The sequence below is a fragment of the Carcharodon carcharias genome, chromosome 14 (assembly GCF_017639515.1).
Source record: "Carcharodon carcharias isolate sCarCar2 chromosome 14, sCarCar2.pri, whole genome shotgun sequence".
Classification (NCBI taxonomy): Eukaryota; Metazoa; Chordata; class Chondrichthyes; order Lamniformes; family Lamnidae; genus Carcharodon; species Carcharodon carcharias.
The window spans coordinates 32,245,383-32,272,073 of NC_054480.1; the positions used below are offsets into that span (position 1 = coordinate 32,245,383).

The 26,691-nt window shown below is 42.0% G+C and overlaps 1 protein-coding gene across 3 annotated transcripts in view; it reads left to right on the forward strand.

Moving 5' to 3' along the window:
* nol4lb (nucleolar protein 4-like b) overlaps positions 1–26,691 on the forward strand; it is a 340,275-nt gene that overhangs the window by 206,407 nt on the left and 107,177 nt on the right. For all 3 annotated transcript variants that reach the window (XM_041205279.1, XM_041205281.1, XM_041205282.1), the window contains one exon: positions 13,598–13,881. In XM_041205279.1, the coding sequence (XP_041061213.1) occupies positions 13,598–13,881 (284 nt within the window). The remainder of the gene's footprint in view (positions 1–13,597; positions 13,882–26,691) is intronic.

Consider the following 26,691-nt stretch of genomic DNA (forward strand, 5'->3'; position numbering starts at 1 on the left):
CATCAATGAATAAATAAACAGCTTGCTGAACATAGTGGGAGGACCATAATGCATGACAGGTTTATTAATGTCCTACAAGCTTTAGGTTTATCCTGCCAAAATAAATAGATAACTGCGATGAATTATAACATTGTCATTACTTAATTGTTCCAGTATAATGGTGGGATTTCATTGGAGTGCTGGCCTGTGACATTAGAAGGTCTCTTAAGAGTTGGCCTGAATGCAATTTCAATATATCGGTTGCTCATCAGAACCCATGAGCACTTGCTCCCAGCACAGAGTGCAGGCGCCTATAAGGCATTCTGGAAGTGATAGATTATCTCTCATGGGTACTGTCTCCAGGTCTTAGTACTCAGAGCAATTTGCAAGCAGAGTTCTCTCAGAACAACATGCGTTGCAGACAATACCCACACACTTCTGGCATGATAAAGACTCTTGTATGTCAAAGTGACATTTAGCTTCCACTGGAGTCTTGACTCGCATTGTCAAACTAAGCAGTTGGGGAGGGAAAGTGGGAGTGTTATGGAACAAACAAGTTTGACAGTTGTTTTGTACCATTTTCTATTAGGATTCTAATTAAAGTTTCACAGCAGGCATCTGACTTAGCTGTTTAGCCCAGCTCAATTAAAATTAATATTGCAAACCATAGTGGGAGGAAGGAGCGGAGAGAAGTATTTAAATTCAGTTGGTCAGAGAAGAAAAAAAATGCAGTTCAGAATTTGGCACAGTGCCTGCTCATTTGAGAATAGTACAGCTTTCTGGTTGTGGATTTTTTACTTTGCCTGAGAAGAATTAGACTAGGTTTAGATCTTCTGCTTGAATGAATGATTCTTCTACTCTAATAAGCTGATGCACAACTATAAATGAATGCAGAGGTATTCGACTTCAATAGTATATCAACACCTTCTGGTGAGTGACATTCTGTAACACTACCTCCTGTAGTTTTTCTGTTATTCTGTTACAGGACTCCTCGTCAGATTATTAACCAACAAAATATAAAGAAACCACAATGTGATAGCACATTTCCTGCTTAAGTATACTGCTGGATAATTTATTAGGGGAACATCCAGTGTGGTTGCTGATCAAAACTGTGGTTCCTGTTTTTAAGTTCCTTTTAAATTAGTCCATTTAGGACCATGTTGGATCTTATAACAAAATAGATTAGAAGGGTGATTTTAACCCGACGTGCCTGGGCAAAAGTAGGCAAGCAGGTGGCTTAAAATAACAAGGAACTCTCCCACTGTTGTTGTGCACCATTCCTGTTGTCTTCTCTTTTAATCTGCTCTTCTAAGCAGGTGGCAAAGACACCCTTCTAACGCTGGAAAATTCATTATTTATATGTGGAGTTCTGGGCTAGCTCATCAGCGGGCCCTGACTGTTACTTTAATAGTGGCCCGATTGGGGAAGCTATTAATGGCTTTCTCACCAGATAAATACAGAGGATCTGGGGTGAGTAAAGTAATTTTTTTTTAACTTGTGGAGCACTTTCCTGCATCGGGCTTCCACCCCACCCCACCCGACTGCAGCCTTCCCGCAAGACCCTTCCAAAACCCATTCCCTGTGACTTACCTTGTTGCCAGTGAGGGTTCCTTTGGTTCCAGGCAGTGCACTCCTGCCATCTGAAATTCTATTCCCACCCACTGATTAGCTGCCATTTCCAGCCTGTTTTGGGTGGATAGTTGACTGACAGCATTGCAGATGAGGCATGGGAATAATCATAGAACTATAGAATGGTTACAGCACAGAAAGAGGCCATTCAGCCTGTTGTGTCTTGGCCCACTCCCTGCAAGAGCAACTCACCTAGTCCCACTCCTACGCCTTTTCCCTGTAGCCCTGAACATATTTTCTATACAGATAATTGTCCAATTCTCTTTTGAGAGCCACAATTGATCTGCCTCCACCATACACTTGGGCAGAGCATTTCAGGTCTTAACCTCTTGCTGCATAAAAAAGTCTTTCAAGTTGCCGTTGCTTTTTTTGCCTATCCACTTAAATCAGTGTCCTCTGGTTCTCAATCATTCTGCCAAGGGGAATAGTTTCTCAATACCTACCATGTCCAGACCCATCTTGATTCTGAACACCTTGATCAAATCCCATCTCAACCTTCTCTTCTCCAAGGGGAACAGCCATAGCTTCTCAAATCTATCCATGCAACTCATTCCTCATCCCTGGAACCATTCTCATCAATCTTTTCTGCACCCTCTCTAATACCTTCACATCCTTCCTAAAGTGTGGTACCTAGAATTGGAAACATTGCTACAGTTGAGGCTGAACCACATTTTATCATTACTTCCTTGCTTTTGTACTCTTACTTATAAAGCCAGGACCCTGACTGCACTTTCCCAATCTGCCCTGCCACTTTAAATGATTTGTGGACATATACCCCCAGGTCCATCTTTCCCTGCACCCTCTTTAGAATTGTATTCTTCATTTTAAATTGCCTCTCCTCATTCTTTTCAAAATGAATCACTTCTCTGCATTAAATTTTATCTGCCACTTGGGGATCTTTGGTGCTAGAAGCTTGTGCTGTTGGTACAGGAAAAATGTGCCATTTGTACTGTTGAGCCCTTTCAGTTTTCCAGTCTTTTCTGATGTCTCCCATTATTACTTGCAATTAGTGCTTTCTTTTTAAGTTTATGGGGGGGAAGGGTTTCAACAATCCCAACTCGGGAAATCTTCAGAATCAACACTAATGCTATTCCATTGGATAATAAGGGTAATCCTTCTCATGCCAGTTTTTCTTATGTTTTATTGTTCATTTGCCAGCAGTTGACCAAGAATTGAATGATAGTTTCTTTTGTGGGAAATGAACAAGGGAAATCCTCCTCTCATTTTAAATTTGTAACATTTTCTTCTGCTAGAGTTACAATTGTCCCCCACCTCAGTCAGTGGTTTTGTTCATACCTGTCCATATCATGTTCTGTTTGTTTCAATATTTAAAGTATCATCTTACGTATGAGTCTTGTGCCAGTCTCTAACAGGACATTCTTAAGTAGGATCAGGCTGCTGTAATGTCCCCATTGTTTCTTCTTGTCCACATTGTGTGACAGTGGCTAGTCCCTGCTCAGAAATTTCCATGATACCCCAACTGTGATTAGGAGCTAGCTGTGTGCAGTGAGCTCTAGGGTACAGACAAATATCTGTCTTGCATAATGCCTTGGTACCGCTAAAATGTTGCCTTTCCAAATAATCTTTTTTTAATTGAAGCTGTTCTTACAGACACATAATTAAATGCTTCACAATGTCAAGAGATGTATCTTATTGCCATCTGTAGTTCTGGAGGTTATTAATATTTGCACGAACATATTTTAATCATAAATAATGTGAAGCTGACAATTACAACGTATTTACCATCTACTGAAATTGACGTTAGATATTGATTTTAATTTTTTATGGTGGCTGCATGAAAAGATATGCTAAGGGATTAAGTCGAACATTGGACAGCAAAGCTTTGAGAACTAGGAAGAAATCAAAGTGGCTAAAGATTGTTCTTACAATCTGACTTTAATTTTCAGAGTTTGCGCTGCTTGTCAGATCTGTCCTTGTCTGTTTCACATATTGGGCTCATTTCCCACAATTTTACATCCAATTAAATTAAAATCATGTGTACAGAAAAGCCATGATTTTCTGAATAGCACTGCTAGTAAGAGAGACTTTCAGTCAGCAGGTGGCATTTTGGAAAATTGGCCCTATTACTTTTATTAAATGAGCATAGGGAATATTTTAGAGTAAATGCACTCTGAAATGATATATTACATGGTTTGAAACTGGCTAATAGGAAGGAAACAGAGGAGAATTAACTTCAGTACCTGAGCCAGGCTGATCCATTGTACTCTCTGACACTTACTGATCAGCCACCCAGCCTCACCTGGAGGAGTAGGTCGGCCACAAGTGTCCAGTATTTGGCTCCAGATGCAACTGCAAGTCAACATGGTAGTGCGTAGGGTTGTTTCTGCTGGACAAGCAGCAGAAAATTTGTGATTTCATAGATTAACCTGGTTAAACTTCAGTGGTGCCCTTGTCCAGTTTTGTGCAACAGAATTCCTACTTAAGATGTAGGTAATACAGTGATTGTTTATATTTATCAGCCTCTTGTTTCTAATAATTCTATTCTTCTAATGTTTACACTTTTACATCACTGAATTCATTATTTTATTGTAGCTTGATCCATTTCACAGCAGCTATCTGTGTTTTACTGTAGTGTCATCTGTTAATTCTTCATTACTGCTGATATACTGTCAGGAGGAAGACATTATCAGGACTCGTGCACATGAAGTAATCTTAAATTAACTCAGAATGGTACACAACTATAATCCATCACTTACTACCTAATATTCGGTTTTGCTTCACATAATGTAATATTTTGCTTATTCTGCAAATTTACTTATATGAACTACATTTCAATTTTACACACACTAGAAACAGGATTGTAGTGGTAAAACACATTTTTAGAAATGATGTCCAACTCAATTCAAAGGTAATCTTCCGCTTATTAATTTATATTTAGTTCTGAAGAATTTCTTTTGGGTAAGTTAATTGAGTTCTGTGGTAATAAACATGGTTAAGGCATGAGAGGGGGATCCTTGTGCCTCACCTATTTCTATGTGCAGTGTAATTGTTGTATTAGCTAGATCTGTATGACTCAATTTAGTTGATAAATGACTGAGATACCAGATTTCCACCTAAAAGGACAAGAGCAGCAGATACATGGGAACACCACTTGCAAGCTCCCCTCCAAGTCACACACCATCCTGATTTGAAACTATATTGTTGTTCCTTCGCTGGGTCAAAATCCTGGAACTTCCTTCCTAATAGCACTGTGGTGCACCTATACCACATGGACTACAGCAGTTCAAGAAGGAGTCTCACCACCATCTTCTCAGGGGCAATTAGGGATGGGCAACAATTGCTGATTTAGCCAGCAACTCCCACATACTATGAAAGAATAAAAAAAAACAACAATACTTGGTATTTCAATGTTAAATGCTGTAGAGAATTTTGTCTAGAAGCTTCCTCTCCTGGCTGAATGTGCTTTGGAATAGTTAGAAACGATTAGAGATCGTGATTTTGTTATGATCCCAGACTAGATCCCTAATTTTGTTATGACCAGGCGAGGGGGAATAAGCTGGCTCTCCTCTTTTCTAACTTCCTCAGTTGGTCACAACAAAGGTTTGTTTAAAATTCCTTCCCCGTGGAAACCTTTTCCCAATCCAAATGTATTTGCTTTTTGTGAGGGGCTAATTTAACCAGGCTTTCTTGAGTCAAAGAAAGAGTAAGTTTATTACTTACTAAAACCTGAGGAAAAATAATAAAGATGTGACACACACAGGTTAGAAATGAGAAAGTTAACTGTCCAAATAAAAGTTAAAAAGAATATGCAAATCAGTCCTTGTCTTGTCCGTGGTTGGTGGTACGTTGCGAAAATTAAAGTAGATGATTCCAGTAGAACTTTGGAACTGCCCTTGCTGGTTTTGCAGTCTGTTGGAGATATTTGTTAGCTTGTCCCCAGAGGGATAGATGATCTGGTTGTCTCTGCAGGGTTAACTGAAGAAGCTGTCCTGTTTCTTCCTATTTTCTGCCTGTCTCTGCTAAATACACTTGTTTTTGAAAAATGTACTTTATTCATAAAATATCTGGAAGAACATTCCAAAACATTTCAAAATCACCATCACATAAGTACAATCAGATTCAACTTTTACATATGTATCACAAGGTGCATCAATACAATCAATGAATATTACAATCATTTCAATATGGTCAATGCAGACAATCAGACAATGGTATTGGAGTTATCAACTTACATCATGTTGCACTCTGAGGAGCTTCAATACAATTATAATACAATTAGTATTCAATGCTTACATTCATTTTGAGCTGTACAGCCTGAGGGGCTCTCAACAGTTCCCAGCCCCTCAGCCTGCTAAATACACTTGTCTTCAGCAAGAGAGAGAGAGAGAGGTCCTTCTTCTTTGTTCTTCTGCTCTCACTGGTCTTCAGCCAGTTTTTAACCCATTTTCCCCGTGTATTCCCAGGAGGTGAGGAACTAGGCATGTCTTGCATCCACATTCCGTTTTGCTTTCATCTCAGAGCTTTTTTTTACATGTTTTGAAATATAAATCAACAAGAGATGGATTTTTCAATACCTAATGATATGTAGAAAATAGCCCATTGTCTCCACAAACACAGGAGATTAATGCCCAGCTTTTTTGCATTTTCCATGCCTTTCTTTCAAGTGTCTCTGTTTGAAGTTGAAGTGGGTCTTGACACCTCTTCAGGTGTGAAATTCCATGTCCTCAGGACAGGTCTGTCAATATAATCCACAAAGGAATTTTCCAGATGTGCATACTTTACAGCATCAGCCATTTTTTGTTCATTGTCCTTTCTTGAATTTTTTCAAAAACACAGGCCTCTCTTGGAAAATTCAATATGCTGGCAGGTAGTCGGGGAAGCTGTAGTCTATTTTTTGTGACACTATGAATGAGAGATCTGGTAGAGGTATATAAAGGAGTGGAATATAAAAGGTTAGTCTGCAGCACTATTTCAAGTCAAACCATGATTGCAGGACAAGAAGTCATGAGTAAAATCTAGTAAAAGGCAAGTTAAGGACTGATGCCAGAAGCACTTGTTCACACTAATGGAAAACCTCTAAAGTTATTCAAGAGGCAGTTAGATGTTGTGATAGCTGGATCATAGGTTTCTACAGAAGGATGAACTGTATGGGCTGGCTGCTTTCTCGTATCCATATTGAATTTTAAGATGTTTTGACCACTTTTCATCCTCAAAGGAGATCTGCACAATGTTTAAATGTTGGCACTGGCAATATGCAAATGAAGCACTATTGACGTTCAGTGTGATAGTGTGTACATACCCAGACGTGTTTCAACATTTATCAACATTAATTTTATTAGGGGAACCTGCTGACAAGCAAGGATAATTGCTAAACAGGAAAATTGTGCCATTTTTTTGCTGAAATTACAATCAAAAGAGAGTCAAAAGCTTCAGAAAATTATAATTGTTCCATCATTGGTGGCTCTGCCTTCAGTTGCCCTGGCCCCAAGCCCTGGAATTCCCTCCCTACAGTTTTCAGCCTCTTTACCTCACTTTCCTCCTTTAAGACACTCCATAAAACCTACCCTTTGACCAAGCTTTTGGTCATCTGACCTGACATCTCCTTATTTTATAATGGTCCTGTAAAGTGCCTTGAGGTATTTCATTACATTGAAGGTACTACATAAAGAGCCTTTTACATAATAGGGAAGATGGTGACCTCCGGGTAATGTCACTGTACTATTAACCCAGAGACCCAGGCTAATTCTCTGGTGACCATGGCAGCTGGTGGAATTTAAATTCAATCAATAGAAAATCTGGAATTGAAAGCAAAAATCAGAAATCATGGCCATCAAGCTATTGTTGTAAAAAAACCTACCTAGTTCACTAATGTCCTTTAGGGAAGTAAATCTGCCACCCTTACCTGGTCTGGCCTACATGTGACTCCAGATCCACAGCAATGTGGTTGACTTTTAACTGCCCTCTGAAATGACCTAGTAAGCCACTCAGTTCAAGTGCAATAAGGGATGATCAACAAATGCCCACATCCCATCAAAGAAATTTTTAAAATGTTGTTGCTGCTTTGCAGGTTTAACTCTTTTGGCTGGCCAGGTTTATTGGCAGCTGAGGTGAAAACTATGAGGAGAATGAAAGTGGGCCAAGGACAGCAGGAGTGCTGACCCTGGCATCCCGAAGCTTACTGTCTTGCCTTGCATTGTGTTACCGCCTCCCATACAAAGACTCCCCCGGGGTCAGGTGTCAAGATGCCACCCCATCCCCAGGGTCTGGTTTGGTATCAGAGCCCCTGTCTTCGCAGAGTTGGGTTGGGAATCAGACTTCGCCCTGGGATCAGGGATCAAGTTCTCCCTCAGGTCGGTCCCACCCAGATTGGACACCTCTGTCACCCCCCGCACCCAGGTGCAGGCTCCAGAATGCCTCCCATCTGACTGGAAACCAAACCTGTCAGTCAGAATGACTTCGAGTTGGGGATCCTGTTTATATAAAAAATGGTTGAATGTCGTTGAGCTATAACTCCACCACATGCAAATCCAAAACTCTACCACGCACTCCTGTCAATATCTGGGCCGTAGCTTCCTGGGCTGCATCCTCAATGGGTACAGCTCCATTCTAGGAGCAACAAAATGGAAAATATAACATTAAATACCTTGCAATGAAAAAAAATGAAGATTTGATAGGCCAAATGGCCTGTTACTATATTGTTATATTGTACAATTCACCAAAACATTTTTATGTTAAGGCCAGTAGATTATTTAAATAAACATTGTATGTAGCTGAGTATACGCAATCACCCATTATTCTTCTCAATGTCATTTATTTGTCAACACTTGTCATCATAGACTACAGTTTTGTAAACTTACACTACTTCAAAATTGAAGAGCTTTTAAAAAATAATTTCCTTTTCCTTGTGAATTATAAATCTGATATCTATTGGCTATTAACTCTAAATCTTTTTCACCTTGTGGTCTGTAAAGAGAGATGGCACAATTCAGTATATTTACTCCTTGTTTTATATATATAAATATTTTAAATAAAGTTTCTGGAATGTTACAAAACAGAGTTGAAAGCACATCAAATGCAAGTGGCCTCTTGATTTAATGAACAATGTTAATTATATTGAAAGTGCTCATTAAATGTGCTGTAGTGCTATGCTACCAAAACATACAAAGCAAAATTCTTGGCAAAAATCCCACTGGTGCACTTGCTCACTTTGCTTGATTTGCTACTGACTGCATTAATTAATAAGCCTTTTAATTTGTTATGTTTTATAATGGTGCCCTTATACGTTCTATTTCATATCTCACAAAGATTAGATTTAAGGTCATAGCAGGGGAAATAACTAACCCCATGGTATTACATAGGCCTGAATTTTCACAGTGATGGAAGGGCTCAATGCCTTAGCCAAAATGGCACCAGAGCCCCGATTCTGAAAGTCCCGCTCCAAAACCCAGCACCTATCATTTTCACCAGCAGGGGAACAGGGCAGGGTTGTAGTTTGCACGCCCATTATTCACGGAGGCAGCTGCATATGTAAAAGTGCAGCTGTCTTCAGACAGATGCAATTTTCATTAGTGGGATGTCCAAAACACGACTCATTGGCTTTAGATATTTGCACAAAGTTCTACAGCTGCCAGAGTTATTTGGAGAAGTAGAGTATCCTTTTGGAGAGGTCCAGATACCCCTTTGGGAGAGGTCAGATTCCTTTTAGGATTGTTAAAATTAGACATGAATGTGCGCAAAAAGTGGATAAACTCAATGGAACTGTCAAGCTGTAATGGTATTTAAACCCCAAAAACGCTTAAATTTTTGAAAAGAGAGCCTCCAGTTGAAAAAACAATCAGTGCTTGCAATGTCACTGGATGTCTGTTGACATAAGCCTGGTGGTTATCATTATAGGATTAGTGCTATATGACTTATTTCACAACCTGTCATTATCACAGTAGGGGGTCTGTAAGTTCACAGTTTGATTAGATTTATTGTTTTTTTTATAGCTGGGACAAAGTCCCAGAGCACCGAGGCAAACTTTTTAAACAGCCGTCCTCTGCACCCAACTGTCCCTATGGCAGCCTTTACACTGTTACATGGGGGCCTGACTTCCATTAATTCCCCCCCCCCCCCGCCCGCCCGCCACCTGCACTGGAACAGAAATCCAAATATCCGGGGCACTTTCTTATGAGTCAGGTTTGAGGAGTCAGGAACATTTGGCCTCTGGAGCCCACAGAACAGAAACATGCTGCCACATTGGTTGCATCAGTGATACATCAGTGCTTATGCCCCACATGAGTCTCTTCTTCCCTAATTACCTCTTCCCACTCTGCCTCCCTCCATATCTTTCTCCCTCATGTATGCATTAAACTTACTCTTAGATGTGTCAACGCTTGCTGCTTCAACCAATCCATATGGCAGTGAGTTCCACATTTAATCTGCTCTCTGTGTAAAGTGATTCCTCCTAAATTCTTTATTGAATGTCTTCATGGCTAACTGCTATTTATGCCCCTTATTAGACTTGCTCACAGGTGGAATGCTTTTCTGTGTCCAATCGATCAAGCCTGGAGAAAATAATCTCAGCCTGCTCAACCTTACCTAATAGCTGCATCCTCTTAATTCTGGTATCATTATTATAAATCTTGCTTACACTTTCTCTAGTGCTTCAATATCTTTTATTGTAGTATCAATAACAGAACTGCAAACAGTATGGTCTAACCAAGGTTCACGTATGTTTAACTTGCTTCCCTGCTTTCGTATTTCATTCCTCTAGAAACAAATCCAAGTATTTTTTTTACCTGTTGTAGCCTTATTAACTTGCACTACTACTTTTTAGTGGCTTATGGATCTGTATTCCTTGATCTTTTTGCTCCTCTAATCTATTTAGTTTCTTACCGTTCAAGGAATAAGTGGATTCCTTACTCGTACCAAAAATAAACCATTGGGCTACTGATAGATTAGAAAATAGGAACCTACAGATATTTTTGGTGAGAATTAATGGGATTTTAAAATATGTACATGCTCCTCAGAGATAAGCTGGAATGAAAAATATTATAAAGTTGCATTGAATTAAAAAGGAGCCTGTTTATTTTTGTGGTAAGTCTCTCAGCTTTCAGTGTCAGTTTTAACAAAATTCTAATTACTGAATCTCATTCCTAAATGCATGTTTGTGGAGCATGTTTGCTCGCATGTTGTAGAATCAACCCGATTTCATCTCTACTTGGAAATTAGATTCCTTAACAGTCAGACATTCATCTCTGCCAGTTGTGTCCAAGTGGAGAAAGTGAAAATGACCCTCTTTGCATGCAAACTAAACAAAGGCTTGAGCAGAAATAAAAACAGAAGTGCTGGAAATACTCAGCACATCAAACAGCATCTGTGGAGAGGGAACCTTTCAGGTCGATGAAACTGCCAGAATTGGGAATACTCAGAGATGTGACAATTTTTAAGCAAGGCAGGGAAAGGGGAGAGGACAGGAAAGAACAGAAGTAAAGGTCTAAAATAGGCTGAAAGGCAGGAGAAATTAAATGACAAAATGGATAATGATGCAAGGCAAAAGAGGATGGTAATGGGATAAGTAAAGAAACAAAAGGTGTGCCGACAGGTCGACTCCATGAGAAAAGCAGAATAATCACCAACCGATTAAAAAAAAAAGAAAAAAGAGGGAAAATGGGGCAGATGTTATCTGAAATTGTTGCACTCAGTGTTGACTCTGGAAAGCTGTTATATGCCCAGTTGAAAAACGAGTTGCTGTACTTTGAACTTACGTTGAGATTCATTTGAACAGCTTAGGAGGCTGAGGTCAGGTTGGAAGTGGGGAGGAGAATTAAGTTGACAAGAGACCATAAGCTTGGGATCACACTTGAGTGGTGTGCAAGATTATGTGAATGAAATCTTAATAGTATTTTTTAAATCTATCACCCACATTGGCAAGGAAGCCAACGTACCCCTCAAATTTGTTTTGGAGTGTGCGGGCAATTTGTTTAAGTGTGTGGTCCCTTTATTTTTTTTTGCCTGCCAGCCACATGAGGCAACTTAGAGGGAACAACTTGTGTGCAGCCTGCACAGGAAGTTTTAGGTTGCACGCAGCTTAGCGGGAACGTTGATAGAGATGTTATCAGGTTGTTCAGCAACAAAAATTCTGATTGCTTTTGTGGTATTTCAAACTGAAATAAAAATTAGTAAAAATAGATGATTCTACTTGGATTATTCAGAATCTTGGAAATGCAAAAATGTACTATTTGGCTACATAACGTAGAGGGAAGTGTTTTAATGAATGCCAGGATGTTTACAGTAATACTGAACTCAGTATTATGGATGAGCAGGAAGAAAAAGAAATTAACATTTTTACTTCCCTTCATCTTTATATTCATTTCATATTCAGAAATGGCTTTGGGCTGGTCTCTGGAGATCATCTGAATCTAACAAGACATTGCTTCAAATCATTTAAGGGGACACTGGAGATAGAGCAAAATACCAAACAAGGACTGATAACATTTAAACATTTTGGATATGGCAAGGATGTAAACATTTGACTCTAGGGGAAGAATTGTCAGTATTTGTATCCTTAATACATGAATTAAACCTGTTTCAGTGAGTTCTCATGCATTATTTAAATGATTCAAAATATAAAGTTAGCCTTCTTGCTTGATTGTGTTTGTGTGAACTAATTTGTTTATCCTCTACAGAGATAAGAACAAAAAAACTGCGGATGCTGGAAATCCAAAACAAAAACAGAATTACCTGGAAAAACTCAGCAGGTCTGGCAGCATCGGCGGAGAAGAAAAGAGTTGACGTTTCGAGTCCTCATGACCCTTCGACAGAACTAGTTCTGTCGAAGGGTCATGAGGACTCGAAACGTCAACTCTTTTCTTCTCCGCCGATGCTGCCAGACCTGCTGAGTTTTTCCAGGTAATTCTGTTTTTGTTTTGTTTATCCTCTGTTGGGTCGCCTCATGCCCAAACAATGAGTTGGATTTTCCAAGCCTCAGGAGGGCAGACTAGGAGGTGGGGTGCGGAGGGGTGGATCGGGTAAAATAGGCAGATGGGCTGCTTGATCAATGGAGGTGGGAAGCCAATTTAACTCATTGAGGCCACAATTAGGGGCAAAATTGCCAGCTTGCTGACATTTTGTTGGTGGGGGAGGACACCAGCTTCAGGGAGGTAGCCTCCCAGAAACCGTCTGAAGGGATATTGAAACCTGAAGCTCCATGGTACAAAGAGGGGGCCAAAGGTCAGTCAAGGGCCATCTGAAGGGGTTTTCCCTTTGATCATAGAAGCCTGCTTACTTGGTGCCATCTGATCTTTTATTTTTAACATTTCTCCTAGGGCACCTCCATGTTGAGATACTTGCTCGATCCCCAACCTGCCTTGGTAGGACTGCCGAGTCTTTAGAGCTGCTGGCCCTCTGATTGGACCGGCAGCTTAGGGGGCATCACTGTTGGACAGCAAGCTTGGAGACAGCCAATTAGGAGTCCGCCGGTCTGCTTTTCATTAAGTGCAGGCTTGGGACCCCCGTTTGGTCCCATGTCAGGGTCCCGAATCCCATGGTAAAATTCTGCCCAACTTGTCATCTTTGCAATGTAAAGTATAATTGATCACTAGGACGTGTACAAGCTTTCCCTATGGCCAAGTTCTCCTTTATTCCTGAGGAGAGGTTCCTTGTTCCATGCTTAGTGGCTTCCCTGATGGATTGGAATCTTGCTATATGGAAATTACGGGCACAGATTCAGGATTTGCCACTGCAAAGTGCAGTGCAATGGCGTTCCTACATGGCTCAATGCCATGGATAAAATCCATTATAACACTTACTTATTTAATTTAAGTTCACACTACTGACTTCAACTACTTTTAAATGAAATAAGATGGGATGTTGGATTTGAGTATTGTAAATCCCTAGCTAATGGTTTCACAATGTTTTTCGCCAAGAAGCATACTTTTAAAAAAAATCAGACAGCATGAATCAAAATTTGTATAGGAAATCGACTCTCAAAGTGTTTTTATCAATAACCTGTTCTTACGGTATTCTCTATGTTTTCTCTTATCAGATGATTCATCTTCAGAATGCTATAGTGGCTCCACTACCCTGAATCCTGCAACATCAAACAGTACACAGGGAGACAACACGTTCCCAGAAATAAATGGAAACAGCTCCACTGGCTTGGACTACAGTGCTAGCCCAGAGGACCAGCCAGTCAACCTCAGCGAGCGGCTTCAACCTGGTCAAATGGATAATGGCAGTACAGATGGGCAAAGAAACCGGGTCAAATACACTGGAAAAGCAACATCTGATATCAGATTGAACAGGGACACAAGAGAATATGGGAGTAAGGTAAGGTCTTCTTTTAATTTAACTGAATACTGAAATTTACACCAGGAACTTGTTTTGAGACAATAAGGGGTGCTTCTTTAATGCGGCATATACAGAACCTACTTAATTAAATCCACCACCAAAAGTTAATCCTCTGAGCTGAAAGTAATGAGCAGATTTGGAAACGACTTGCTATTATTTCTATGTAAGTAGTTTGGTGACCGTAACATATTAACATTCGAAATTGTGGCAATATATAACATTAATTTCTAATTCGGATAATCTGTGAATCGCTTGAGGCCCAAATTGATCAGACTGATGTACACTTATTGGAGTTTGGCCCAATTTAGGCAATTTCAAGTTCACTTCAGGCTAATACTGTGACAAATGACAGAACTGCAGCACCCATCTCTGGTTTGATGAATGGCGAAAAGGATGTGAGGCTGGTTGCCCTTCTGGTCCTTCAAAGTGTCCTTCATCCAAGACAGTAGTACATTATTCCAAGCAGCAGCTGATAACCTGTCATGTTCGCTATTGCAGATTTCAGGGGCATGTGCATAAAAAGACAACACACACAAAGCATTTGGCAAGGAAAGATTACTCAACAGTGCCATGCATCTTCTAGATGGCCCAAGATTGCACACCAAAAATTCTGCCAACCTGTCCCCACATTTTCTGCTTTTCCATGCCAATCCCTTAAAATATCTTATAGCTCTTTTGTTGAGCTTCATGCATACCTGTACCTCAGCAGGACACATCTTCAATGTGGTTGACTCTTAAATGCCCTCTGAACAAGGACAATTAGGGATGGGCAATAAATGCTGACCTATCCAGTGACAACCACATCCCATGAACTGAATAAAAAATAGTATGCAGTATACAAATGAAAACTATGCCAAGCACATCTTCAAAGACCATAAAATCTTCAAACATCATGCAGCTAGGTTTTTTTAGTCATTACTAACATCCAGGTTGTGGAGGCTTGTCAAAAGTACATATACAATCCTGAAGAATGATCTAGTGTATGTAGTGTAGGCACATCTCTGAGTTGTTGTTGTTAAATTGTCCCAGCAACTCTGGCCCAGCATGTGAAACCAACTATTTAAATAACAATGGTTCTGTGTAAGTTACAAGCAAGCCTCCCTCTGGCAATTCCTCTTCATTCTCTAGCTCTCTCAAAGGATATTAGGATTACTCATCCCATCAACAAGGCTGTTGTAACTCACAGTGAAATACCCTTGAATTATAGGTGTCAAAGGGAGAAAATGTGGAGGGGGGAAATAAAAGGCAAAATTAAACTGAAATGCAAAAAAGTACATCTTACTAAATGCAGCAAAAGAAAACCAAAAAGGCCAAAACCCATTAACATGCAGCTTTAAAGCACCAGGAGGCCACTTTTCTTGGCACACACCAATGACACTGTACTGCTGGAGAAAGTAATTGACAAATTTGGCATACCAAGGTCCTGTCTTGATTAACATATCTTTTTGATAGTCTAATGAGGCATGTACATTCCATCATTGGGAAAATACTGAGCAGCGCACTTCATGCATAATTACAAAGCTTGGCCATTGTGCCCAACTTTCCATCATAAGGGTATACTTGCTGTGCATGGGAAATGTTAATCTACTCTGTTTCTTAATGAAATATACATGAATACTGGCTTCTAATCCATGCATTCTTTGACGTGCTACTACGTTGAAATGATTCTCATCAATCAATGTTTTTTTTTGTCTATGACTGTATTTTAGAGTATTTACATTCTTAAAGCACATGTCCATTGCTCTTCAACTTGTCATCAAGATGTGACCTCACCCTGAGTTTTCCTGACATGGGTCTGGAAATTTAGAAGCACCTAACAATCTAAATCTTCCCTCACCAAGAGAAAAAAGTTTTAATCAGCTCACGATGCACCTATTTCAGATAATTAGGCCTTGTGGTTTTAAAGACATAAGCCAACTAAAACACATTGAACAGAAATACCTGGAAAAACTCAGCAGGTCTGGCAGCATCGGCGGAGAAGAACAAAGTTGATGTTTCGAGTCCTCATGACCCTTCAACAGAACTAAGTAGAAATAGGAAAGGGGTGAAATATAAGGTGGTTTAAGTTGGGGGGGGCGGGGGTGGGGTGGGGTTGTTGGGACAAGCAAGCAGTGAAAGGAGGAGATAACCAAAAGATGTCACAGACAAAAGAACAAAGAGGTGTTGAAGGTGGTGATATTATCTAAAAGAATGTGCTAATTAAGACTGGAGAGTAAGACAAGCAAAGTAGCTCGAGAGGGGGTAGGGTGAAATAAACCATGGGTGGAATGCATTTAAAAATAATGGAAATAGGTGGGAAAAGAAAAATCTATATAAATTATTGGAAAAAGCAAAAAGGAGGGGGAAGAAACGGAAAGGGGGTAGGGATGGAGGAGGGAGTTCGAGATCTAAAGTTGTTGAACTCAATATTCAGTCCGGAAGGCTGTAAAGTGCCTAGTTGGAAGATGAGGTGCTGTTCCTCCAATTTGCGTTGAGCTTCACTGGAACAATGCAGCATGCCAAGGACAGACATGTGGGCAAGAGAGCAGGGTGGAGTGTTAAAATGGCAAGCAACAGGGAGGTCTGGGTAATGCTTGCGGACAGACCGAAAGTGTTTTGCAAAGCGGTCACCCAGTCTGCGTTTGGTCTCTCCAATGTAGAGGAAACCGCATTGGGAGCAACGAATGCAGTAGACTAAGTTGGGGGAAATGAAAGTGAAATGCTGCTTCACTTGAAAGGAGTGTTTGGGCCCTTGGACAGTGAGGAGAGAGGAAGTGAAGGGACAGGTGTTGCATATTTTGCGTTTGCACGGGGAGGTGCTGTAGGTGGGAGTTGGAGAAGTGGACCAGGGTGTCACGGAGGGAACGATCCCTACGGAATGCCGCCGAGGGGGTGACTCCCACAGCTACCTCGACTACAGCTCCTCACACCCTGCTTCCTGTAAGGACTCCATCCCCTTCTCAGTTCCTTCGCCTCCGTCGCATCTGTTTTGATGATGCTACCTTCAAAAACAGTTCCTCTGACATGACTCCCACAGCTACCTCAACTACAACTCCTCACACACCGCTTCCTGTAAGGACTCCATCCCATTCTCTCAGTTCCTTCGCCTCCGTCACATCTGTTCTGATGATGCTACCTTCAAAAACAATTCCTCTAACGTCCTCCTTCTTCCTTAACCGAGGTTTTCCACCCACGGTAGTTGACAGGGCCCTCAACCGTGTCCATCCCATCTCCAGCGCATTCACCCTCACGCCTTCTCCTCCCTCCCAGAAACATGATAGGGTCCCCCTTGTCCTCACTTTCACCCCACCAGCCTTCGCATTCAAAGGATCATCTTCCGCCATTTCCGCCAACTCCAATATGATGCCACCACCAAACGCATCTTTCCTTCACCCCCCAGCGGCATTCCGTACGGATCGTTCCCTCTGTGACACCTTGGTCCACTCCTCCAACTCCCACCTACGGCACCTCCCCCTGCAAATGCAAAATATGCAACACCTGCCCCTTCACTTCCTCTCTCCTCACCATCCAAGGGCCCAAACACTCCTTTCAAGTGAAGCAGCAATTCACTTGCATTTCCCCCAATTTAGTCTACTGCATTCGTTGCTCCCAACAATGGAGAAACCAAACTCAGACTGGGTGACCGCTTTGCAGAACACCTTCAGTCTGTCCGCAAGCGTTACCCAGTCCTCCCTGTTGCTTGCCATTTTAATACTCCACCCTGCTCTCTTGCCTACATGTCTGTCCTTGGCTTGCTGCATATTTTCAGTGAAGCTCAATGCAAATTGGAGGAACAGCACCTCATCTTCCGACTAAGCACTCTACAGCCATCCGGACTGAATATTGAGTTCAACAACTTTAGATCTTGAACTCCCTCCTCCATCCCCACCCCCTTTCCGTTTCTTCCCCCTCCTTTTTGCTTTTTCCAATAATTTATATAGATTTTTCTCTTCCAAACCTATTTCCATTATTTTTAAATGTATTCCACCCATGGTTTATTTCACCCCACCCCCACTCGAGCTACTTTGCTTGTCCTGCTCTCCAGTTTTAATTAGCACATTCTTTTAGATAATATCACCACCTTCAACACCTCTTTGTTCTTTTGGTCTGTGACATCTTTTGGTTATCTCCTCCTATCACTGCTTGCTTGTCCCAACAACTCCCCCCCACAACCGCCCGCCCTTCTTCTCCTGCCTCCCCCACCCTAAACCAGCTTATATTTCACCCCTTTCCAATTTCTACTTAGTTCTGTTGAAGGGTCATGTGGACTCGAAACGTCAACTTTGCTCTTCTCCGCTGATGCTGCCAGACCTGCTGAGTTTTTCCAGGTATTTCTGTTTTTGTTTCGGATTTCCAGCATCTGCAGTTTTTTGTTTTTAAAACACATTGAACCTTAGCAACAGAATACTAAATTGTGTCTACATGTCCTTGTGCACTTGTCCTTTTAAAACAGTTTATTCTCAATTTTATTGTAAGAAATGCCACAGGAGGCCTGCTGTTATGTAATATTTTGAGTTTTTCATACTTCAGATGACACATTTTGTTAAGGTGCAAAACAGTCATTTAAAATGAAAAGGGGAAAGAAAGCCAGTGATTTCCTCTTGCTGTGACCTAAATGTTGTTTTATTGACAAACAAGGCAGCAAATTTAAAGCTACTTTGAGTAATTGTTCACAACTTCAGAAGCACACTCATTGGACATAAAGAAGAAGCTATTAGTGAGAGAAGAAAATTGTAATTTAACTTAAAGGACTGTGGACAATTAGCAGGGAGTATCACAATGGGCAGAGAACAAAAAATCAGCATGCTTTTGGGGGGCCTTAAAAAGCAACTCAGTAGCTTCTGCCAAAGTTGAAAGGCCAGTGGATTAAAACGTGACAGGGAAAAATTAAGGAAAGGGGAACTTTGTGAAGGTATGAATCTGCAGATATATGATAGAAAAGCGCAACATTTGACTGTTGTTTGATAACTAAAATCAAGGTGTTACTGTATAAGATGCTAACCCTCTGCTGCTTTACAGCACCCTCCCCATGGATCAGCTATGCAAATGCTGCAAGAAGGTGCAGTCAAGTTTCAAGCCACAGCTGGCTGTTGCAGTTATTACCTGCTCTATGCTGAAAGTTCACAACATGACCCTTTGCAACAGATGGCAAATGTATGCATCTGCTTCTTTTATGACTGAGATATCAAGAAATAGATTTCCATATCATCCCCAGGTTAGTGTGCTAGAACCTGCAGAAACTGTTGGTGGCGTTTTTATTGGTGTCACCAATCAGATAATGCTGGCTCTTGCTCACCCTGCCCAACCTTCTTTCTTTCATGACATATTGTGATTGGCTTATGAAGAATCATTTAACATGATGGTTAGTTAGCATTTGCATCTTAAATTGGTATCACTGAGTGTCTGCTGGCACAACTTCCATTGGGAAGAAATGGCCCCATCTGCACATGTGCTAAAGCATGGTCACTCGGATGCAGGGGTATGGATTTTAGTGGGAAACAAACTAACCTGCCTGGCATCCCTCTTCACATCCTCTTTCCTTAACATGTCAACTCAGAGCAAATCCACTGGTGTTAATAAAGGAAGCTGGAGGCCCAAAGGCTGATGAAAGTCTAAATGCAAATGGAGAGAAAAAAAACACAACCTGCTTAGAAAAGGCCATCTGGCATGAAGGTCCACTTCAAGGATCACTTCCGATTTCTTATGATTTTCCTGCCAGCTTTCCAGACTTGGTGTCTGGTATAGATCTTATACATCTAGTGGTCACCACAAGCTAAACTCACAAAAACCCTTTAAGATTGACAACTGGAATACATGTGTTTTACTTGATTTTACTAGATCTTTCCATTACTGCTGCTTGGTTATCTTGGGTTCAGTAAAAAATGTTGTTTAGCAGCAATATGTCCTTCAAGCTACATCATGGGGCAATTTCATAATGTCAACACCAATTCACTGTTGTGGCTACACGATGTATTACTGTAACATAAGCTCTTGGTACATGTGTACTAGCAAATAGTGCATGTGATTTATAGTAATGTTGACTTTGCTGCAGTATTCAAACATAAATGCAGGGGATTAACACACTTTCATCACATCCCTAAGACTTGCATAGAATTACATAGTATTTAGCTCTGAAACAGACCGTTCTGACCAACTGGTGTATTTCGGCTTTTGTGAGCTACCTCCCAGCCTACTTCATCTAACCCTTTTTGCATATCCTTCTATTCCTTTCTCTGTCATGTACTTATTTATCTTCCTCTTAAGCACATTTATCTTTCTCTTAAACATATCTATGCTAATCTCCTCAACTACTCCATGTGGTAGAAAGTTCCACATTCTCTCTGGATAATAAGGTTTCTCCTGAATTTCTTATTGAATTTACAAATAGTCATTCGGATTTATTTGTGAGTACTTTATATTTAAAACTTCTGGTTTTGGACTCCCCACAAGTGAAACGTGCACTCTATGTCTATTGTATCAGACCTCTATTACTTGCCCTTCAGCCTTCTCTTTCCTCGTGAAAAAAGGTCTGGACCTGTTCAATCTTTCCTGATAGTTATAACCTCTAATTTCTGTCATCCTCCTTGCAAACCTTGAAAATCTCTTTTGTATCTTCTTCAGTGCCTCTATATCTTTTTCGTAATATGGTGACCGGAACTGTGCACACACCTGATCTGCCATTGGGAGGAAGGAGCCATCACCCTGCGTATTGGTATAATTGACAGTCCAAAATATCAAATGGTCTGGAGGAAAGAACAATGGCATTAATTCTTCAGATTGAGCATCATTATAGGTAGATGATACAATAAAATTTGGTCTCATTTCAGAACAACTGCCCTCAATCTATAATAAACCTAATCATCTGTAGGATGCACAGTACTGTAAGCTGCCTTTACATTCTGCAAGACCCAAACTAATATCATGAGCTGCTGACATGTAGGTCTTGTACAGCATAAATGACAATAGGTCCAGCTTTGATGCCATTATAAAAACAGCCTCCTCATGTCGTGAATTACATGTTGAAGCAAACAAACTTGACAGCCATTTCATCACTCCTCAGCTCACCGAGGGACTGTGATAGACAAACTATTATGCTTGGTCAATTTAAATGACTACGCTATCAATTCGAGTGTCGAGTCCAAAATTGGTTTGTGTGCTCAGTAAGCCTTATGCTTTAATAGAATTCTGTGTTCATTGAGACCTATTGTAATACTCTGATTTTTTTTTTAGAAAACAATTCTAATTATAAATAATGGATGATTGAAAACATATATATATTACTCAAGTTAATAGAGAAAGAGGATATCACACAGTGTACATCTTGGTTACGAGCTGTGTCTGAAAGGGCTTCTGTGAGAATTGTGTAGGATGTGCAATAATATCTGTTTGCAGCCTGATTTATATGCTGAGAATACTGTACATTCAGCGGTTAATGTCAACTCTTGAACATTACTGCCTGATCCAGCTAACCATAGTTTATTCGCCCTGTACCACATCTGAAGAAAAACCTCAAATATATCTTTAATAGCAACATGCTTATTATTTTTCTACGGTCTACTTCAGTGATGCTTGCTATAAGTCCAGATCAAATCAATGTAAACTGTCCTGTATCTTTCTTTGGTCTATTCCTCCAGACTGATAATCCCATTGATGACGATGCATTTGAGAACAATGTGCAAAAAAGGGAATTTAATTTTTGAGGACAACAAAATTACTTGCAATCATTGCAATATTTTGCACCTCAAAGCACTGGAGAGGCACCACCAGCAGTGCCTTTGCAAGATCCTCCAAATTCGGTGACAAGAAAGACAGTCCAACAGCAGCGTCCTCTCCCATGTCAATATGCCCAGCATCAAGGCGCTAATCACCCAAAACCAGCTCTGCTGTGCAGCAAATGTCATTCACATACCTGACACCAGATTCCAGAAGCAACTGTTCTACTCAGAAACTCCCAGAAAGGCATCAGAAACACTTTAGGGATGTTCTCAAAGCATCCCTTAAGAGATCAGACATTGTCACCAATTCATGGGAGTCCCTGGCTTCTGACTGACCAAAATGTAAAGGAATTATTTGGGGAGGCACCGAGCACATTGAGAAACTTTGTCAGGAACTCTCAAATGTGAAGTCAAAGCATTGGAGAGAGCTCACAAACCTCCAAATAACTCATCTACCCAACCCTTCAAGCACCATTCAGATCCAACAAATGGGAGTGGATGTGAATTATCTTTGATCTGGAGGGACTGCTTAAGAAGAAGATCTTGATTATATTTTACTTTTACTCTTTTATTAATGAATATCCCATGGTATTTTCTGTGAAACATATTGGGATGTGGGCAATTAAAAATAAGTGGCTACATGGAGGGATGCGAAAATTCTTAAGTGTCCCTGAAAAAGCTGAAAAGATATTTTATCCCTGACCCTCCGAAACTTGAAGGATCATCCAATATCCTGCTGTCCATTTCTTAACAAGTAGCAGGTTCAGTTCCCCTATACATCCTGTGCTCACTGACCTATGTTGGCTCTCGGTCAAGCAATGTCTCGATTTCAACATCCTACCCTTGTTTTCAAATCCCTCCATGGCCTTGCCCCTTCCTATTTCAGTGATCTCCTCCAACTCCACAAACCTCCAAGATATCTACACTCATCTAATTCTACCTTCTTGTGCATTCCCAATTATAATTTTTCCACCATTGGTGGCTATGCTTTTAGTTGTCTAGGCCCCAAGTTCTGGAATTCCTTCCCTACACCTCTCGGCCTTCCTACCTCACTTCTCTCCTTTGAGGCGCATCTTAAAAGATACCTTTTTAACCAAGCTTTTGGTCATCTGATCTAATATCTCTTTAAGTGGCTCGGGTGTCATACTTTATTTTATAATGCTCATTTGAAGCACCTTGAGATGTTTCATTACATTAAAAGGGCTACATAAATATTTGTTGTTGTTGATAGCTTGTGCCAAGACTGAAAGAGGAGACAGGAAAGAAGTGCCAGGTGGAATTAAATGAAAAGCGATCTCATTGTGGAGGTGTGGAATGGAGCTTACAGCAAGTGATGGAGCATCTCAGCAACAAATTCCATTTTTATAAACTTCATGACCAGGATTTTTAGGATGGTGAGGTTTCCCTTGCTGCCATCTGAAGAGTCGGCGTGGAACATATCCCCGCTGATACTGCCTAACCCGCAGCTATTTAACGCTCCAGTGAGCACTGATTGGCCGGAGGTGGGACCTTCACCCTCAGGGGGAAGTCGTGTCTCAGAGAGCTAGTGGCCAATCTGATTTGCCAGCAGCTCTCTAGTCCCTGCAGTGCCAGAAGCTGCAGTGGACAGGACTGAGACTGCAAACAGTCCCCAGAGTCTAAATCTCGGGAGTCCAGGACCAGGTGCATTTTGAGGGTCTTGTGGGGTTGAGGGTAAGTAAGGCCTTGGGGGTGTGGACGGAGTGTCAGTGGAGACGCAGGAGGGGGGAGTTAAGACCTGCAAGGAGCAGACCTTAAGCGTCCGATGCTTAAAAGGAAGCTGCTAATGGAGGAACACCCCCCCATCCCACCTTCATTTCCTGCCTGAGGTCTGGACCCGGTTTACTTTTGGGTTTCCCCCCCGCCCCAGAACTCCTCCTGCTCAGCCTCAATTTTCTGGTTAACAACCCTTAAGTGATCAATAATAGGCCACTTGGGGTGCGGTCAGGCTGGCCAAGGCCTTGCCCATCCCAGCGTAAAATTGTGGAGAGATCAGGGCAAGCCGGAAGCCCATCTGAGAAATTTTATGCTCAACTCCCACCTACAAACCCGCTGGTGTGACCACGTAAAATTCTGCCCCATATTACATGAGACTGCTGTTGGAAAGTTGCCCTGCTTGGCACTTCATGGTGCCAACCTCATAGGACATCAGTGCAATGTGAATGAAATAAATGGGAAGACTTGAAGTGATCCTCATGGCCACAGGAAATCATGTGTATGAAGAGGAAAGGTTGCAGGTCAACTTGCAGCACAACTTTGTCAAGGTCTCCCAGGTGAATTGAAGGCTATCAAATTCCTCAGACAATACTGTCTGTTTGTAGGTAGGAAGGAAACAGCAGTGAGCACAGTTCTCCTGTGGTACACCCACATCTGACTGGCATCCCTCCATTATTCTTCCACTTCCTTCTTAAGAAAACATAACTTGGTTGGTATTTCTGTATAAAAATCCACTGTCTGAATTTCTGAAACTTAATTAAACTACAGAAGGGCCTCGTCACTGAGCCTTCAATTAAACTAACTAGACAAAAGCAAGTTAGCGGAATAATTCACAGAAGCATTTACAAGTAGTCCTTCAGAAACCGCGGGTGGAATTTTCCGCTCCCGCCAGCCACGGGAATCGTGGTGGGCGGGGTAGCATGATTTGGTGGGAGGCCAAAAGTCAGTCTCTCAAAGTTGGGAAATTAGTTTGGAATCTTGTCCTCAACTTTCATGGCAGGTTGAGTGTCCCACTGATCTATGTTGGGAACTCCATTTGCATCTTGTGATTGCTCATTAAAAGCCCAACACACTGGAATCTTGCCCCATCCAAATTTAGTGCCCTGCCAGCTGGAATTTAGAATGTTCTATTTCACGACTGTACATAAGTGGTGTGCAGCTGGTGAGGGAGATTTCCTGCACTTACTGGGCACTCGACACTACTTCCCCATGCGCTCTGTTGCCGGGAGCCAAAGCTGAACCAAGGCAAAAGATGGTATGCATGGGAAGGGGGATAGAAGATTGGAAGTGGGGTGGGTAGGCTGGGGGGTGGTAGAGTGTCAAAGTAAGGAAAGGGGGTAGAGTGTCGAAACCTGACAAGGGGCTGGTAGAATTTGGAAGTCTGGCATGGGAGTGGTGGAGTATCGAAGGCTAGAGGGGGGTGGTACAGTGTTGAAGGCTTGAAGGGGAGGGGTGGTAGAGTGTTTTAGAGGGTGGGGTTGTGAGTCAACTGTGGGGTCCTGGGGGAGAACTCGGTACTAACGATAAGAGAGATCAGTGACAAAGGGGGAAGTGGGATGCAGTAGGGTAGGAGGTTCAGGATTTGTGTCTAGTAGGTGTAGGTGTCATTGAGTCGGTCATGGAGGAGGACAAGAAAGGTGGCACGGATAACAGGAGTGGGCAGCGTCAGGATGGGCATGGGTATGGTAACAGGTGTTAGCTTCGACAGGAGGAAAGGCATGTGGAGGTGGATGGTGATAGGGTGCAGGGTACCAAGGGGTGGTTCAGTGGTGATAGAGGGGAGAGTAAAGGTCAATTTGGGTGGGTCAGTGGTGATGGGGGAAGTTGGTGGGTAAGAGGTGAGGGTCAAAGGTGACGGAGCGGATTTGGAAGGAGACACGCATCATCTCAGTAGCAGCAATGCAAACACCCTCGATGACAAACTGTGATACATCGAGGTGGGAAGAAGGTCTTTTCGGGTGGGTGGTGCTCAAGGTCAGCACAATAGGCCAAGTAAAGGGACACTCTTGTGAGACTGAAGAAAGTATATGAGGACCATGGCCATTTGAAATCCTCACTCTTTGTTGAAGCCCACACAGCTGCAGGTCTGTCCTAGAGTCAGGTGTCTCATAACTTTGAGATCCCAGTAAGGTTTTGAGGTGTTCATTCTCAGCCATTTGCCATCGACTGCAGTCCGAGGTAGGGATGAAGGGAGAGAGGGAGGTGGATGCCTACTGCTGACAAGGGATCATCCTGTTGGTCCTCTATGCTGCTGTGCAATGGTCTCTATAGAGTTTCGAGGGTGTGGAGACAAAAGGGAAAGTGTCCACGTCAGGCTTCTTGCACATGGCTCTCATCACCCTGGTCAAAGGGTGAATAGGAGGGACACCCACATCTGGTCCTCCAGGTTGTCCTTTACTTGAAAAAGGATGACAGCTGCAGGACATTCAATAAACCTGATGAGTGATTTTCCCATGCCCACATGATGTCTGCCTGAGATTGAAGGGTGACAGGTCTCTTGGCTGGCTATCATGGTCATCAATTACGTGGTGTTGCTGATGCCACAGATGTGGAGATAAAGCCGACTCACTAGTGAGATTGTGTGGGAATCAATGCATCTGAAGTTCTTTGGGTTTGGGGTTGGGGGGGGGGGTGGTGCACGAGTTGGAGCAAAGGCATGTTTGACCCCTGAATGCACGCAGAATGTAACATCACTGGAATATCCATTAAATCCATGAGACTTGGAGAAAGAATAGATCAAGATATGTTTACAAAAGTGCAAAGTATATACAATGAGTTAACACCCGTGCCACCAGTGTGCATTCAAAACCTTTTAATTTTCCTAACTCTACCAATCCATCTAGATGCAGCCCCAACATCTGCAGCATAGGTGGAGGCAGCCTGCTGACTGCTATGCCCTTTTGTCTGAGAACACTTTGGGCATCCTCTGGAGGCCCGAAGCCTGCTAACAGTCTCCTGCTCTGGGGCATGACCTGCTGGAGGTGGTGGGGTCACTGGCGGAGGGGAGGTGGAGCAATAAGGCACCCTTGAAGTGGCCTGGGTGGATACCCCCAGGGTGTCACGCTGGTGCTCCTCCTCCCTGTGGGTGCCTGCTGGCTCCTCCCTGACTCCTTGAGGAGAAGGGACACCTGAAGGGAGGTTGAGATGTCCTATCTCCCTCTCGCCTAGCCACTGCTGTAACATGCTCATGGATAGAGCAATGGGGTGCAGGTCCAAGTGAAAATCCAGCAGAAACTGCACATTCTGCTGGACCTGGATCTCAAAGGCAGCCGCCACCTTTCCTATGGAAACTTGGTTGCAAGAGCCATGACATCAGAGAGAACATGGATGGACTCCTGCATCTGTCACCCAAGTCTGTTGA